The 18,039-nt window shown below is 41.6% G+C and overlaps 1 protein-coding gene across 1 annotated transcript in view; it reads right to left on the minus strand.

Annotated features, from left to right (window-relative positions):
• The window catches only part of LOC108575546 (sodium/hydrogen exchanger 3), a 31,833-nt gene extending 16,178 nt beyond the window's left edge, over window positions 1-15,655 (minus strand). The window contains exons 1-5 of the mRNA XM_017938368.1: window positions 15,127-15,655; window positions 13,386-13,649; window positions 9,551-9,747; window positions 8,348-8,604; window positions 3,333-3,550 (exon numbers count right to left, since the gene is read on the minus strand). Coding sequence (XP_017793857.1) covers window positions 3,333-3,550; window positions 8,348-8,604; window positions 9,551-9,747; window positions 13,386-13,649; window positions 15,127-15,595 — 1,405 coding nt within the window. The 5' untranslated portion in view covers window positions 15,596-15,655. The remainder of the gene's footprint in view (window positions 1-3,332; window positions 3,551-8,347; window positions 8,605-9,550; window positions 9,748-13,385; window positions 13,650-15,126) is intronic.
• Between the last annotated feature and the right edge of the window lie 2,384 nt (window positions 15,656-18,039).

Below are 18,039 nucleotides of genomic sequence, written 5' to 3' on the forward strand. Positions count from 1 at the left end.
CGAGAGCAAGTCTCGACACGTTTACTCTCAGACAGTTGAGCTATGCTCTCCGACAGTCAAGCTCAGGGGCAGTGTCCACCCGCCAGAGATACTCTCGAGAGCAACTCGCGACAGTTTCACGTTCAAAAGGACTCTTAGCTTCATATTTGGCTCGATGTACATTCAACGACTCTGGCTCGCGTTTCTTATGTTGGCTCGCAAAAAAAAAATATCACGAATCTCACGCGATGTTATGATACGAAAGGTTAATGCTAGGCCCATGTCCCACGTGCGAGAGAGACTCACCCCGAGGTTTCTTACAGCGAGCTAAACGCGAGGTAAACAGCGAGCAGAAATCGGGCAGGACGACGCGTCCTCAGTCAGTGTTTACGAGGCTATCGGACGAGTGCCTTGGCAAACGACGCTTATATCGCGCTACCGTAGGCTTGTAGAAAATTCAGTGCTCCCTCGAATAAAGCGGTTTCGATTGTGCGTGGATTTCGAATCAATTTACGTACTTAGCATATTCGTTCCTGTGAATTAAGTGCCGCTGCATACAAGAAGTTAGTGCACCGAATTCAAGTACACAACGAACAGCTCAGCTTGGGAGAAAAATCAAACGAGAAGCATGTCTCTGCGAGCTACGCAGCTACAGTCTCACGGTATGTGTATGCGTGAATACGTACACAATCGAATGATTGAGTTAATTAAAAATAGAGAACCTACGTATAGCTAATTAGATCAATTACTGCAATAATTTCGTTTTATCGTATCCTAAGTTTATTTTTCTCGTAAGAAGATGTATTATAGCTATGAAACAACAACAAATCAGGTTTTTTGCTGTTGTCTCCCCGAGATATATACATACTCTATCCTTTTCTGGAAAAACACTGTCTCTTAGTAAACAACTAAGTCTTTACACACGACCTACTTCGTTTGTCATTATTCTAACGACAATATACGACAATTGACACGCAGTACAGGTGATCAGACTTCATTTTTTCGTAAAACCGGGGGATGGTTCCCAACTACGCGGATTTCCATTTACGCGGACAGTCGACCTCTCTAAACCTACGCGTAGTTCGACAGAACACTGCATACATATACATATATGTTTAGACTGATATGTGAGGGCATACTTTTTTCTCTGCCTTTCATAGGATACACAGTTAGAGTCTTACTTTTTTATTGTATTCCTGTCATGACGATTATTTTATTATATTTACGATAGTTTATTATAACTTTATACATATACATATATGTTTAGACTGATATGTGAGGGCATACTTTTTTCTCTGCCTTTCATAGGATACACAGTTAAGAAATGCAAATTCTGTTAGAGTCTTACTTTTTTATCGTATTCCTGTCATGACGATTATTTTATTATATTTACGATAGTTTATTATAACTTTTATCACTTCGAGATTGGTTTCTGATTGCTTAGAATATAAGCATCATGTCCTCATAGAATTCCTTGTTTCGATTAATTTGTCATTAATTATTTTTCATTATTTTTCGTTTTTATTTAACACTAATGTACAACAATCTTTGTAAATAATACTCAATATGAGTTTCTAAGTGGTTAATTTACGAACAGACCATCATCGGAAGAAAACAAGACGGAATATTAAGGTACAAGTATGGTCATACTCTTACCTTGAACCGCATTTCTCATAACTTTCCCATCATTTCCGGGAAAAATAACAATTACATTTTTCGTTCCTTAGAATGCGTAGAATCATGCTGTAAAAAAATTTTTCGTTCCAGCCGTATGCCAAAATTGACCTTTTCTTAGCATCCTCCTTTTCCATCGCGACTGAATAAACATTGGAGAGTGTCAGAGAGAAATCCATGGTGTGTAGAAGTGGCGATGAATTTTTTAAGTGTAGCCGCTGGCTGACGATTTAGGGATAAACTGTCGATGGAATGGTAAGCCGTAAGCCCGTGACAGTAAGTCTCGATGTAAACTGCTGGTTGCGGAAGGAGAGAGACGAATCCTGTTAAGAGTCTTCCGAAATATTTCGTAAGTTAAGCAGTGGAAAGGTAAGAAATGTCCGAGATTCTCGTTTGTTTCGTGCTGAATGTCGGTTTTAGTATTGGCTGTTTGTACAATAGGAACGAGATATATTATGTCGAGAGGAGTGAGGAAGTGAAATATCTCTTCTTTGGTGGATTCGTGGTTGCGGTAATTTTGTGTCTTCTTTTTTCTCCAAGTATATAACTTAACATCGCTATGAAGCTTTCTATTATTAGTATAATTAACTGCGACACGCCAGCTTGCTATTTAGGTCGCACATTTATACGTCCATATTTCCAGCTATTCCTAGAATTTGTGTATTAGGAAACGTACGCTTTGAGAGCGCTGAGTTTCTCTAAAGAGATTACTTGACACTTCCTTATAGTTAACTTCTACAGTGGTTCTGTTATTTTATTTTTCTTGTAAGTTTGTGTGACACTATAAGTTTAGTGTTAAATAAAAATTTAATTCATCTAGGAAGAATAGAGCTCCATTTAATTATCTCTTCTTTGGTCTATTCATAAACTATCTTCTCTTTTCTTTTCCTTTTAATTTTACATGGAATTACTCATTTACTGTTAAATAAAAATTCAATTAAATTAATTGTCAAACAATAACTCTAGGAAGAATAGAGTTCCATTTAATTATCTCTCTGTTGCTCTATTCATAAACTTCCTTTTCTTTCAGTTTTCTTCTTCCAATTTTTATATGGACCTACTCGTTCTCAGTTAAATAAAAATTTAATTAAATTAGTCAGCAAATAATGTTTCATTTAATTATCCCTCCTTCGCTCTATGCAATAATTTCTTACATCAACCTTTTCATCGAATTCTTCCTAAATCTTCCATCCCCTTTCTTCTTCAAATCCCACACCAAAATTCATTTATTACAAACTAATCACCGAACAATAAATCCAAGAAGCCCCACCCAATAATCTCTACCTAGCTCTATTCAAATTAACCAAACACACTAACCCAAAACACAGCTTCCCAGCTCGCAGTGCCAAGTTTCCCAACTCCTTGTCGTCTTATTAACCCGCAAAAAGCCGAATATTAAGGCGCAAGAAACGATATTCTTGGCATGATCGCGTAACCGTTTGCTAAGTGACACGCGATAAGTCGTGATCGGTTTAGCTTAAGTCTCCTTTATCTCTTGATGCCATTACCAGCTCTCTCTCTCCCTCTGCACCGATCTCGGTCCGAATCGTACAAGTATCCGTCTGGATGCATCGATCAACGTGACACGATTACTGTCACGAGACACACAAATCACCCTGTTCGACACCCAAAGGACACTCTCTCTCTCTAAGCTTGGACCTTGACTTGGTGTTACTCACCTACGATCCGATAAACCGAACAGAAGACCACGGTCATCACGACGAACCACGTGTTCCAGTAATGACGATTGTTCACAGTGGCGACACCGAGGAACATGAATATGATGGTCTCCGAGCTGCTCGACAACATTTTCATCGTGTATTTCACGGTGGTGTGCGACTTGTGCGAGATATTCGCCTCGACGTAATTCTTCATAGTGATGCCGCAGAAGGTGATCCTGCAACAAAAAGGTCACGGCTAATCGACGGGGTCGTAGCGAGGGAACAGAACAGAAGTGGGAGGGAATGGGGGAGTGAACGCGACGGGTGGTGGGTTTGAAACACGCGTATCGATCGCTAAGGTAACCAACAGCCAGGTTACACTGTAACGTCCGTCGAAATTAATTCGAAACGTAGCCTGCGATCGGGACGTTTACGAAATCGACGAGGTTCACGGGGCAACGACGTCGGTCGCGATTCGATTTACGACAGGAACGTGACCGTCGCGGCTACCATCGGTTCTCCACCGTTGCAAATTCGCGCACACGTCTGTCTGGTCGTACGGCCTTCGTTTCCGGCTGCTTTACGATCTATAGATCTCTCTCGCGCGCGTTTCTGTACCGTGATTCGCGCTGGTTCTCGGTTTACGAGTGAAACGCGGGGGAAGGGGACAGAGGTACTTTAAATTTTAATCGACGTTTCGAGAGTTTCGAAACCGGCAGAATAGGGGAATCGATGCGAGAGGATTGAGAAATTGGATCGAAGAGCGGGGGAGGGATGATCGGTATTTGGTAGGGAATTAATGGTTGCTGCGACCTGATGAGGAGGCAACGAAGTCTCGGTTCGGCGGATTATAGTAATAAACAACTTAGTCAGATTTGGCCGCCAGACCGAGGTGCCGACGTTCGGAAGGCAGTCAGACAATAGGTCCCAAAAACACTCGGGACCATAAAACATTCGTTACCGGGGATCGAATTTGTTTGCAACTTTGGAAGTGACGTGGTGCAAATGATTACTCGCAAAGTGGGTAACGAAAATATATTTATTTAAACGTAATGCTTAAACTAATTTCAAATGTAAACTACATGATGCGCGTAGAAAGGAAGTCTACGACCAAAGGCCTCCTCGTGCCTTTTTCGGGGCTCCCTGGGAAAGCCCCAGGAAGTGGGGGCGCGGGCCTGCATTGCCGAGGCGATACTCTTGCCCTCGAGGACGAAGAAACTCGGAGATGTTTGGAAAAACATCTCTCGATTCTTCGCCTCGAGGGCCAAGAGTCGCCAGGCCTCAGTGCGTGGTCCCCCTCGTGGCGGTCGCCACACAACAAATTCGGTCTCCCAAAAGGTCACAGTTTTCGTCGACCAATAGCAGAACACACCACGTTTTCCACCTCCATAACACAACCACCAATCAGAACCAACCTAATGCCTACATGACATCTACACACCTGAAAACCGGCAGTCACAGTAAAACGAGTGCACGAGACACATCGTCAAAAAGAAGAATAACCGAATTTCAACAACCAAGTTTCGATACACCTCGAACCAGCGAGAACTATCATCAACCTGTGCTAGAACTCCTGGTCATAAGACTTGATCAAAGTCCACGACGCAACAATGGTGTTTGGTATTTTTCGAGTGTCGCATCGATTAACTCTTTGAGGCTGATAGAGTCATTGTATGAGTTTGCAAAATTGTAACCAATAACTTTGATCAAAGTCCACGACATCGATTAACTCTTTGAGGCTGATAGAGTCATTGTATGAGTTTGCAAAATTGTAACCAATAACTCAGAAAAATAGTTGGCTTTGGCATAAACTCGTATACTTATATTTTAGGCAGATAGAATTTTGAAATGGTTCGACTTGGAAAGAAATTCGAATAGTGACCTAGTTATACGTTCACGTAGTAATCAGTATCTCAATACGGCATGTAGTCCTCCGTCCTCAAAGGGTTGAAATTAAAGGGAAAGTGGTTGGTAAATGTCGTTACCAGGTTGCTTACTATTTTTTAAATATTACACGTGTTCACTGATGATATCTACTTCGATTAGTGAAATTAATTAATAAAGCCTGTCGAATGCAATTGTTATAGGAGGAGTGAGATCGGTAAGCTGGGAGAAATGATCGGTATTGGTAAAGAAATTAATCTTGTTGTTAGGTTATTTGTTATTTTCTAAATGTCGCATCTGTTAACTGACGATATTATAATAAAAAATCGCACTCGATACGCGTTGAATTGAAGGAACAATGATCGGTAAATATTGTCATCCCATTGTTTCTCATTCAAAATTAAAAGAATCGTTATCCGATTGTTTATTTTCTAAAAGTCACGCCTGTCAACTAATAATACTTCGCTTAAAATTCTACTCGATATGCATCAAATTGAAGAAAGAATAATCGGTAGATATTGTCACCCGATCGTTTGTTATTCAAAATTAAAAGAATTAAAAGAAAAACGATTCCCAAATATTGTCACCAGATTCTCCACTATTTTCTAACAATTACAACCGTTAACCGATGATATTTGAATAAAATATTGCACTCGATAAGTTGAAAAACCGAACCCCGGAATTCGATCCTCTTTCTATTTACCGATCCACATCGATTTCAACCTCGCTGTATAAATACCCGTACATCTTAAATGTTCTAAATAAACAATAGCCGTCGGATTCGTTAAAGCCCTGTCACTGCCACCGGGCATGTATTCGAAACCGGTCTGTTTGTCAATCAAATACAGCGGAAGCTTTCTGTTTAATCGTATAAATAAAAATCGCGGGCTGCAGCAAGAACTAGCGATTACGGGTTAAGCATATTTGAACAGTTATTACATGGGGCATACTTTGCATCGGGATCGATCATCGTCGTTACCGACTTTCCCGGCAAACGTGTAAATAATAGACTTAACGAGAATCATCGCCGACATCGTGAAGCTTCTGAAGGATTTACACTAGACTTTCCAACTATTTTCGATTTTGCACGAATGTGTATCGTCCAAGGAATTATCGCGATCCTGAGCGGAAGTCGTCTGTTTTTGAGTTTTTTTCTGGTTTTAAGGGGATACGTTAAGGAGATTCGATAATAAAACACTCGAAATTTTAGTTGGTCGCTTAAATCTATCACTACTGTTGGAGGTTAGACGATTTGGAAATTTTCTCTGTAGGCGCTTTTGAATATTTTCTTTCACTGTGCTCTTGGCACCTTTCGACACATTTTTATGTTCATTTTGTTGGATTATAAAGAGAAATGAGTATGTGTCTGTGTAATAGTAACGGCAAAAATAATCAACATACTGAGACAGATTAATATAAATATATATATAGAAATAACATAGTAACCATCTGTTTAGTATGGGTGACGCTGATATGTTTTTTTTTTCTCTCAGTGTCTTGTCTATGTTTGTTTGATCGCATAGCGACGTGCCTTCCTCGCGTATCAGAATAAAGAAGATTTATAATTAAAACAATATCTTTTATTTATTACCATAATTCTAACACATTTAATCTATAATTTTGGCCCTTTGCTTACTTTCACCGTAACTTAATAAAAGCAATTTAAATTCGGTAAATCTTAAATTTGGATCAGTTTAAACTTTAGTGAATAAAAATTTCAAGTCGATAAATCTTAAATTTGGATAAATTTAAATTTTAGTCCATCAAAATTTCAAGTCGATAAATTTAAATTTTAGTCGATGAAAATTCGAATTGAAAATTTTCTAAATTTAGAAGCGCCGAAACGAAAGATTTTCAAGTCAGAATCGAAGATCTATCGTCCGCCACGTGCGTCGCGTACGAAAATCTGTCGCAGCGAAACGGTTAATAAACAGTTGCGCGTTTTAGTTGGAAACGAGTACTCGATCAATTGTCGCGTTACACACGGCGAGGAGACATGCACATTTTCGACGAGTATAGACGTAACGATTCGCGTGAGAACCGGCGAGGTCCGTTTTGGAATTTATTGCTGGGTCGAGCGTGTCGAGAAATGAGCTGTGCTCGTGCCGCAAATTTCTAGGTCGCTCTGTCCACGTGCAGGCAATTTCGCTTTGTTGATGTAAACAAGGGAAATACATATAACAGACGAATCTGAATATATTCTCCGATAAATTCATTTTCGGGGATCTTATAGTGCCTTATTAATAGAACACCCGTTGGTAGTTTTGTTTAGCTTCGTTAAAGATCGCCGAGCGTATAATTCTAATCTAATATTAACGCGATCGTGCAGTATTAATGCGGAATTATTAATTGTCAAATTGATAGCGCGGCTAATTACCGTGTATCAACGTGAAACCGTGGATTAATATAATTTGCAATCTGTCTAGAAAAAAGTTCATTTCCAATCGAATCGTACAGAAACTATTACACGATTCAAATTACATTCCTTTGCTGAAGTTAGTATCACACTGTTGTCACAGTTTCCAACGTGTTTTCTCATAAGTGATAAATATTTGAGTAAAATAGAAAAGGACAAAGTTTCGTTAGTTTTCATACATAACAAGATGACTTAAATAAATTTTCCTAATTTCCCAAGAATTAGTATCACACCATTAATATAGTTTCCAGCGTTTCTCTCATAAGCGATAAATATTTGAGTAAAATACAAAAAAGACAAAGTTTAATTATTTTTCGTGCGCAATACAAATTTCCCAAGAGCACCTCGAATTTTCTCACGATCCAAATAATTTTGCAATAACTATATTTACCCTTGCTTCGTTCCCAATAAATATCCCAACGCTCACGAACAAGCTTCTCCACAAAGTGAATCTCCATTTCCTCAATTACCAAGAACCCCAAAATCCTCAATGCTAACTCCAACCCCTCTCCCCAAAAAATCCTGTCTCAATTCCCTCAGAAAAATCGCGGTAATTCTACCCTTCCAAAAACGAACAAACATCCTCCCTCGAGGTAACTCTTATCGCACCAATAAATTTCCACCGTGTCTCCTCTCTTAGATCTACCTCGGAAGGTGTCTCGATCACGCGAACAATCGTCGTTCTCCCACCTTCTCCGCGAATGCTCGAACAAAGAGATTAGAGTCTACTTACGCGAGTATACTGGACATGTGAAAAATCTCGGCGTTCAGGTAGGCCAGGTAGGCCATGACGAATATGAAGATCGGCTCGATCACGCGAACCTGGTGTGTGAACCTGGTAACGAAACCGGTGGCGAATCCCCATATCACGCCGATTATCGTTCCGCCGATCGCCACGACGAAGAACGACGCCAGGCCTGACAGCACGTCCGTGTAAAGTATTTCCGTCGGTCCTATCTCGCTGTACGCCTCGAACATATGGTACAGCACCTGCGTGTCATTCAACAACCACCGTTTCACTCGCATACTGTTTCGCCGATTAAGAAATTCCGCGCGAAGGGATTAGGATTCTCCGGAGTCTAAGTGGGAAAATGGGACAGGGGGCCAGAAGTCGGGCAAGTTTTAATTGTGTAGCTACTTGCTGTCTCGAGATTCGACTTCCGGGGACTTTGGTGGCAAGTAGACCGATTAACCTTCAGTTTTCCTTATCGATATCGCCCGGAAGGATTGTTATTAGGACACATTTAGATTGGTAATTATGGAAGTTCGAGAGTGTGCGTTAAATGGTAGGGAGGAATGAAAGTTTCGGGACTGTCGGTAAATGGAATTATTCTGAGTTTGGTTTGGATTGTTTAGGGAACGTGATTGTTCAATTAGGATTAATAGAGTTGGAGTGGTATCGGGGATGAAATTTAGGGGAGATATTTTTGGAATATTGTTTTAAATAATAGATAGTGTATGGGTTAGATAGAATGCTATTCTGAGGAATGAAATTATAACGAAATTTTGGTAGCTTTGTTCTGATAATCTGAAGTGTGAAATGAAATATTTGAATTATGTATTTCAAGTGTTTTTTGATAATGAAAATAAGTGGAGAAGTGATATGACATAGATAACGATAATATTTGACAAAGTAAATTTATTTTTAGTTGAAGTACGATTATTCGTAAGTATCTGTGCATTGTTGGAAATTTTCATCGTTTAATTACGAATAAATTGAAAATAAATTGAAACAGTCTGCGAATTAATGCGGAAACGAATTGCCATCTTCGTATCGCGTCGTGTTTTGTTCATTTTGCAGCAATTTAAATTGGATATTCAGCAGTTTGAAATGTTTAGGGGATCTTTGTATGATAAAAGGAAGCATTGAAATTTTACTAAGTGGAACGTATTTAGAGACGTTAAGTCTCTGAATTTATACAGAAGCGATACTTACGACGGTGACAGCGTCGTTCAACAAACTCTCGCCGAACACGACGATGTACAGGATCTCGTTCACGTGAATTTCCTCGAAGACGGCTAGCACAGCGACAGGATCTACGGCGCTGATCAACGCGGAGAAAAGAAACATTTGCAGGAGTGGCGTATCGAAGCCGAACAGACCGCTCTTACCTAACACCCACAACGAAGCGCCTATAAACAGTTCACGATGGTAAAACAAGGTATTAACAATGTTAGGTCAATATATTAACCCTTTCGCCGCGACAGATTTCGGTACGATGATCGATAGTATTTCGATCGATCGAAAATTTTGCAAAGATTGAAAAACTGTCTGTCGATCGAAAATCGAAAATCTTTCGTTTCGGCGCTTTAAAATTTTGCGAAAGTTTAAAAATCATCGATCGATCGAAAATCTTTCGTTTCGGCGCTTTAAAATTTTGCGAAAATTTAAAAATTATTGATCGATCGAAGATCTTTCGTTTCGGCGCTTTAAAATTTTGCGAAAATTTAAAAATTATTGATCGATCGAAGATCTTTCGTTTCGGCGCTTTAAAATTTTGCGAAAGTTTAAAAATCATCGATCGATCGAAAATCTTTCGTTTCGGCGCTTTAAAATTTTGCGAAAATTTAAAAATCATCGATCGAGGCCCCAAAATTTTTCGCTTTGGCGCTTTGAAATTTTTCTATAACTTAAAAATTTCTATTTTAAATTTTGGCGTTTTTAAATTTTGCAAAAATTTACAAATTTTAATTTTAAATTCATCGTTTAAACACGACAATTTAGAAATTAATTTAAAAATTGGGGCGGAAGTAGGCACCGGACAAAAATTAAGGCGAAAGTGTGTGAAAAGGCGCCAAGAAAGCGCGAGAAAATATTCAAATCTCCAATAGGCGTCGAGATCACAGTAGGAGCGAATTTTCAAGCAGCAGTGAAAGGGTTAATATACCTTAAAATTCGATTGCAACGCAAGTATACAGAATATCGAAAATGCAAGTAAATAGAATTTCAGTAAAACAACTTTTCTTGTCAAAAAATGTACGAAAGATGTAAGTTGCTATTATAAATGAATACAGCAATTCTTTCACAGATCTGTTAATCTCCCTCGATCATAAATAATTCTAATTACTTCCTCCAGTTAATTAAACACGAGTTTCATCTCGGAGAAGATTGAATTTTAAAAATTGAACAGGAAGCTAATACGATTTGGTCCAGAGGCAGATATGAACCTTTTCATTCTTTAAACGTTTTCATAGCACAAAAAAAAAAGACTCTTTCATATAGTATACATATATGCGTCCACGTTTCTTTTTCAAATGGAAAATATGATACGTAATAATCCACACGATCTTCCATGATATACACAGTGGTGAAATTTCTCCAAATATTCGAATTCGATTAGATTTCGTCGAACAAGTATTCTCAATTAATTTTTTTATCTTCATCTTGCAATATATAATTCAATTCAATCCTGAACGATAATTCTACTGTGCATCATTTAAATACCCTGATACGATACATTTGCCAATTTGATTTGTGGAAATTTCTGAGCCCGATCTTCTATAAAATACTAAATATTTCTTCCCCTTATTCCAAAGAAATATTCCATTTCTCTATTTTCCTCCGGAACTGTAATTCTATTTATTCTACCATGCATCGTTGAAATCTACCAACGCATTTGTCAACTCGATTCGCGGAAATTTCTGAGTCGTCCGATTAATTGGTAATTCACTGTAAAAACTGCTCACCCTGAAATCCTTCGATCTACGAAGGTGCGCGCGCTCGTTACACGTTAGCCGATGTTCATATCACCGATAATAATAACGGAAACGCGTCATTTGTTACGCGCGATGTCGCTTTCTCGTTGCGTCTTTAATTATAACAAGCACCGTCCTATACACTGTTCTACGGTGGAAAATCCGTGGACGTTTCGTAACGGCGAAACGACGATGAGCACGCTGAACCGTAAACAGAAATCGCGTGGGCGGTTCGACGTCCGCGCGTTTTCACTCTCGGCCACGCTTAGGCGCCCGCGCGTGTTCCTATGTACAGGGTGATTGCGAAACGCGGGGCTGAAATATGAGGAAAAGGTCCACGACGCGTGTGTGCCGAACCGGGAAACCCGGAAATGTACTCTGCGTTATGCAAGAGTAATATTGAGAATGTTGGGATTCGTTTGATACCTTAATTTTGGATTTTAAAAGTTTCCATCGTACTTCCTCTTTTTTTTTTTTGGAGGTTACGTGTTTGGTTTTTGTTGTTTTTGTAATTAGTCTTCGTAGGGATACTAATAGGGGTTATCGTAAATACCAAATTTTAAAAAGAAAAGTGTTATGAATTTGGAAGCGATGGAAACTTTTGCGTAGATCTAATTTATTTATTTTGTAAAATAGTTACGATTGTTTTTATATTTTTCTCAATGTCAACATTGAATTAACTGTAGCGCTATCGTAAATACCAGATGTGAGAATTTAAATAAGAAAAGTGTGTTATCGATTTGGAAGCGATGGAAACTTTTGTTGTAAAACGATTAATTTTATATTCTTTTTTTTAATGTGAATACTCTTTGTGCAAAAATTGTTGACTGAGTTTCAAAATTGGCAAGCCGAATAATCAATGGCCAGAAATGTAGACTTTGTATTAAAATACACTTCTAAATTCGAGGGAATTGTCAAACTGATCTACAAGTTGGAAGAACGTCAATTGGATGGAATTATTTGTGGTCGTTGAACGTCTTCGGCTAAGTTTAGAGATCAGATTTATCGAGATTTTTATGAATATTTATGTATCCCCGCTGGTAATATACGCTACCTGCCAGAACTTCGGAATCACCTGCCAATTTACATCAATATCGAAACTGCTATTAACTCTTCGTAAATTCGAAATTGACGTTGCGGAGGTCAATAGCAATTTACTTCGTTTCGATTTGATTCGAATGATAACAAATTCTCGAAATTGCTAAACTTTGCGATACACGGTGATCCCGAATTTTCCAAGATTAGATCCCTCTGTAATCAAATATTTTCGACTTTTCAACTTCGTTTCAACTAAGAAATTTTCTCGAGTTGGAAAAACTGAAATATCATCGACTTGTACGTTCTCTCCGTCGATTTCTCCGAGCATTACTTGAAGTGAGTTTAGCGTCTAACGAAGAGCGAATCTGTTCTTCCATTATGAGGACTAATTAGCTGTGTAAAGTGCCCTTGCACGGTCTTACAGCGTCAAAGGACGTTTATAACTCGCGAAAGATGTCTTTCCAGGCTCGCATCAATAATCTCTTAAACAGTCTCTGCCCACCTACTACTTCACTATCACTCTTTGCTCCCTCTTGGTCGTGCATCTGTTACCAAACGTACCGTAAAAAAAGAACTGGAAACAAGACGGCGGAAGATATAACCGAAGCGATAAACGAGGAAACAAAATTACGACCGAAAGGATATTTCATACGAAGTAGTCGAATTTGTCCTCGGACGTTGGAACGGAGGATGAAAATTTACGTTCTTTCCATGAATTCGCTAAAAACCAAGAAATACAAGAAATTGCTTTCCATTAGGAAGGACCATTCATCTCCGTTTACACTTAAGAAACACCCACCCTGGCAATCTCCTCAATTTGCCCGCCTACTTCGCAATCATCCTGTATACAGATCCACGACCGAACGTAAATAAAAGATCGCGGAGATCGTAAATCAAGTCAACCGAAAAGCCACTTTAACGCGGAAGAAAATCTCGCGGAAAAAAAAGAAAAGAAAAAATGCCGAAGGGAGCGAGATAAAGTACGGGGAACACTCCCCGTGGTTCTGGGCGTCGTTAACGCGTTCAATTTTACCAACCTATCGACAAAGTGTTAAATATAGTCCCGAGGACGGCGAACAGAAGTATCGTCCCCAGGTGGTCGAAGAACAGTCGGTTCGGCATGAAGTAGCCAGCGTCCAGGATAATGGGCGGCAACATGTAGAGGAAGAACGTGTCCGGCGTTAACGGCGACACGTGGACGCTGCTCGCGTGGAACAGTAAGACACCAACGACAACGCCGACAACAATCAGCAAACAGGACTCCGGAAAGATCTTGCTGAGCTTCGGCGCCATGTGAAAGCCTGTGTGCATATATAATCGTAACTTAACACACAGAGACAGAGTCTCGAGACACGTCGTTGGAACGGAAAAGAAGGAAAAAGGGAGAAGAAAGGAAGCGTGGTGAGAACCTTTTCGTTGGCCAGGCTGCACACCCGGCACAGCATGCAAACAATTGTTCCATTATTAACCCTCGTTCGGCGAACGCACACGCTGCGCGTTTGGGCCACTTTTAAACCGCCTGTTGCAACGTGAAATTGGTCAGCTTGCTTCGTTTCTGGTTGTTAACGAGGACAGTTGGAAATTTCGCTGATGGATTAATATACCGTCGACAGTGTCAGTTTTGCAATCTGGCGATTTATGTATACACGTGTGTGTTGTATTTTTAAAAACTTTTTTTTTTTTTTTTCGATGGATCAGATGGACGATTTTTGACGACGTACTCTGGGGTTTGGAATTGAGCGATTTTAGCGGTTGTAACTTTTTTCCTAGGCGGTATCTAGCGCAGTAAAGAGGAGTAGGCCTTTTATTCTTGTGAAAAATATGGAATCTATAAAAAGCTTTACGATACGAGTATAGTACTTGACGAGCACGTTGCAAACGCGATCGATGCTACTGAGAAACAAGTAGAACCTCTATTATCCGAGCCTCCAGTTTGTGGATGTTCCATTAAGTTCTCTGAACACTCTATTATCTGTACCGTTGTATTCTGTCCCCTTTCGAAATGGAAACATTCTACATGGACTCGATGATAGTGCTTTCTAACACGGTGTATAGCTATTTATACAGTTTAACACAAACCTAATATCCCGGCCATTTGTGTAACTCTCTAACGTCCAGGGATTAGCATCTAATGGATAGAAATAAAGGGCCAGAGAATCGAGCAATTTAATAGCAATTCTGGCGAATTTAGTCACCGATTGCCTAATCGTAATTATTTTTAATAACCCAACGCGAAAAAGTGTGTATGTATGTATTATTGGAAGAAAGAAGAAGCGACAGAAATATCTGAGCAATCTTGGACCGAAATAAAATCGATTCGTACGGAAGAAGCGAGTGAAAATAAACAGAGTGATCTAGGACCAAAATATAAAATACGAAATTTATTCCCAGTAGGTCTAGTTCTCTAGAAACGATAGCAAGCGAACCACAATTTCATCCACGTTTTATAAATACAAAAGCTCATGCAGAGAGGTGTATACAGGTTCAGACGAATGTTTCAGTCTCAACACCAGTCTATTTCAAACTTAATCTACGCTCCATCGAACAGCCTTTCATCTATCGTAACAAGCTACTCTACATAACTCCAAAGACATCACAGCGAAACTTTCATCACAGACCAAAATTGACTCTCCACCGAGAGGTTCGCCGAACGAGGGGTAACAAGTCAACATAGTTCTCCGATCCTCCCACGCGACAGAATCCACAAGCAGTGTCTCCCAACAGAGACCAAACTAACATCCGAACTGCTTCAAATTCGACGTCTAAATAATTCCCTACCTATTTTCGCGATGCTGGCGAAGAAGATCCATATACCGATCACGAATGGCGTCTCGACGCGATGAAACTCCACGGACATGATCTTGTACTCCGGTTTCGCGCGCTCCGTGTTCCCATCTTCGATCGAATGAGACGCCATGTGCTCTATTGTGCCAGCTCCTTTGCCCTGTGCAGGTGACAAGCTTCGAAACGACACGTCGTCGGGCAACGATCCGTCGATGGGACCCATAGGACCGAAACTTTTGCCCGGATAAGGTTCCCTTAGATCACGAGGGAACTCCTGATCGTCGACGTTCGGTCCGTGTATCGTGTAGTCGTCGATCGGAATCCTTCTGTCCGGTTGGATATTCTCAGGTACGGACTCGTAGAACTTGAGCAGACCTGCCTGGCTGTGTGACGGCCAGCAGGCGAACAGAAGGATCAACGAGAGTGCGATCATCGTCGAGGAAACGACGACACGTGGAGCCATGAAGACGTTACTCGGCAACGACGACGTCGATGCTGTTCACGGGGACCGCGCTGGTTGTTCGCGCTCGTCCTCCGATGCTGAGTCACCCTCAGTACCATCAGAAGGGAGCTCCAGCCACGAGGAACCTGCTGCAGCCTGAGTGGCTCTCCTGCTGTTTAGAGGGATCCTTCACCCTTCTCGTCTTCTCTCTGCACGCTAGCTCTGTTCCACCAGACGATTGTTGTCCTTAGAGAGGATTTCTAGAGTATGTTTGGTTACGTTGGAACAATTCGATCAAGGATCTAGCCTTTTGTTTTCTATCACACGTGGAAGACGATCGTTTTCACGGATTAGTACAGTACAGAAGTTACTCTACAACGCGATACACAGTGTTTGTTATTGCTCTTGTGGCAGGTATTTACACTCGGTTTCTCCAGTCTCTCTCTCTCTCTCTCTCTCTCTCACGTCACTGTTACATTTGCGATAGGAACTACAACTTGTCGGTGAACAGTTTCTTCGTCTCTTGCGATCACTGGCGGAAAATTCTTGGAACACCGAGGAATTCGAGGTATCGATTCACAGACACGGCGGAGATCCTGCTGGCGAGGTGAAGAACACACGTTTCCGTCCACCGCTTCGATTCTCCTCCGTGTGTCGCCTCGTTCGGCTTCTATATTTGTATCCTGGCCTGGTGTGCGAGTGCTTTCTCGTCGGCCAATCGAGTATCAGAGCCGATTTTCCTGTGTCAACGAACTCCACCGAGGGGAGAGACAGGTGACGACGACCTAGGTGGGCGACCAAAATCGAGATCCATTTTTGGTGTCGGTTGGACAAAAGTGAGAGACGCGCGCTGCGCTTTGGGGAATGCGCGGGCAATTTGTTTTGATACTTACCGCGACGCCCGTTTCACGCTACTTCTTCCCAGCGAGCGTGGCTTCTATCCGGGCTCTTTATTGGCCGGTTATCGACGAACAAGCGAATCCTCGTGGTACGCAGCTGCAACAAGAACCAGACCGGAGGAGATGACAAACTACACTCGGGTCGGCTTTTATCAAGCCTTCATTTCCAACAACGTCACGTTTGCGTTCTTCTCCGGCGACAATAAACTACCTCGCGATTACTATCGATCTTCTACACACAGAGATTACCGTAATCACAGTTGAAACAAACACGTCTGATAAGAAATGCACCAGAGACGTCTCTCCTCGATCTTTCCCTCGATTTTCCTCTTTCACAGATCCTTGGACGATCTCGCAGAGATTGCGTCGAGTTAATCTAGCAGAGATCGAGCTCGGCGAGACGCGCAAGCGAGAAACCGAGAGGACAGGTCAATCGTTGGTCCAAACTACTAGTTCCAAGCGTCAGCTAGCTTCAGGAAGCTTCACGCTGGCACACGACGGTACACGATCATCCTGAAGCTGTGACAGGTCTTCGAGGTGGAGAGAGAAACGGATCCTGAACGACGACGTGGCGGCCAGGTAGTCGATGCATCATCGTGAAGTCGTTAAAATGGAAGTTGCGTAGCCATACGTTCCCAGGTTTCAGCGGTGCGCTTCGATCGACCGTCACGGCAGCACTGCGCGAACCGAAACGTCGACACGCGCGCCGGCTCGCAAGCTACGTCAACGTCGACGTCGTGCACACGATAAACACCATTGCCACGAGCAGGCAGCGGGATCAGGCGGCTAAGGGCACCAGAAACGCTGCCAAAAACGTGCGTAGCTGTCCGACGAGGTCACCCTCGACGTCGCTACTGAATACTCTCGATGGACGTACCGCTTTCTTTCCTTCTCTCTTCAACGTCTAGATCCCTCTGCTTCTCTCTCTCTCTCTCTCTCTCTTGCTCCCTTTCTATCCACCCTAGTCTCGTCTCATTTCGACTCGTACCACTTTCACGAGTCTGTCTTCGTCGGATACAGCAGTTCTCCTCGCCCCTCGTATACGACGCTACCTTCCAGCCAGCTGATCGTTGCGGGAACCCGCGCAGGCGTCGCGACGCCTCGATATAGTCTAACGCGACGTCGCTGGGTGTGCATGCACGCGCACACGGCAGCCTTCGAAGGTTTGTTGTCGAACGTCCCGCCGCTCTGGAGTCGGCCACACGAATCGCGTTCGAATTGGAATTCTGTATGGTTGGAATGATCGAGAATCAGGCTGGATAAACTGGTATATTGGATGGCTCGTTGAATTGTGGTTGCACCTCTGTTTGTCGAGGACAGACACCGAATTTCGGGATTAGAATTCGGATTCTGTTGCCTGGAATCACTGTGTTTTTTCTGTCGTTTTATTTGTTGTTGTTTTGTCGGCTATATACGGTAGTTATGTGGAGTAGACATTTTTTTTTCATTTTTGTTGCTGGTTTCGGTTTGTGGAGATCGCGGGGTGTCGGTTCTTTCTCTTTTTTTTTTCGCGGTTGAAAGGTGTAGAGAGGGTAGGTCGGGTTGGTTATATCGACGTCACGGAAT

This window comes from Habropoda laboriosa, unplaced genomic scaffold (genome assembly GCF_001263275.1).
Source record: "Habropoda laboriosa isolate 0110345459 unplaced genomic scaffold, ASM126327v1 scaffold186, whole genome shotgun sequence".
In the NCBI taxonomy this organism is placed as follows: domain Eukaryota; kingdom Metazoa; phylum Arthropoda; class Insecta; order Hymenoptera; family Apidae; genus Habropoda; species Habropoda laboriosa.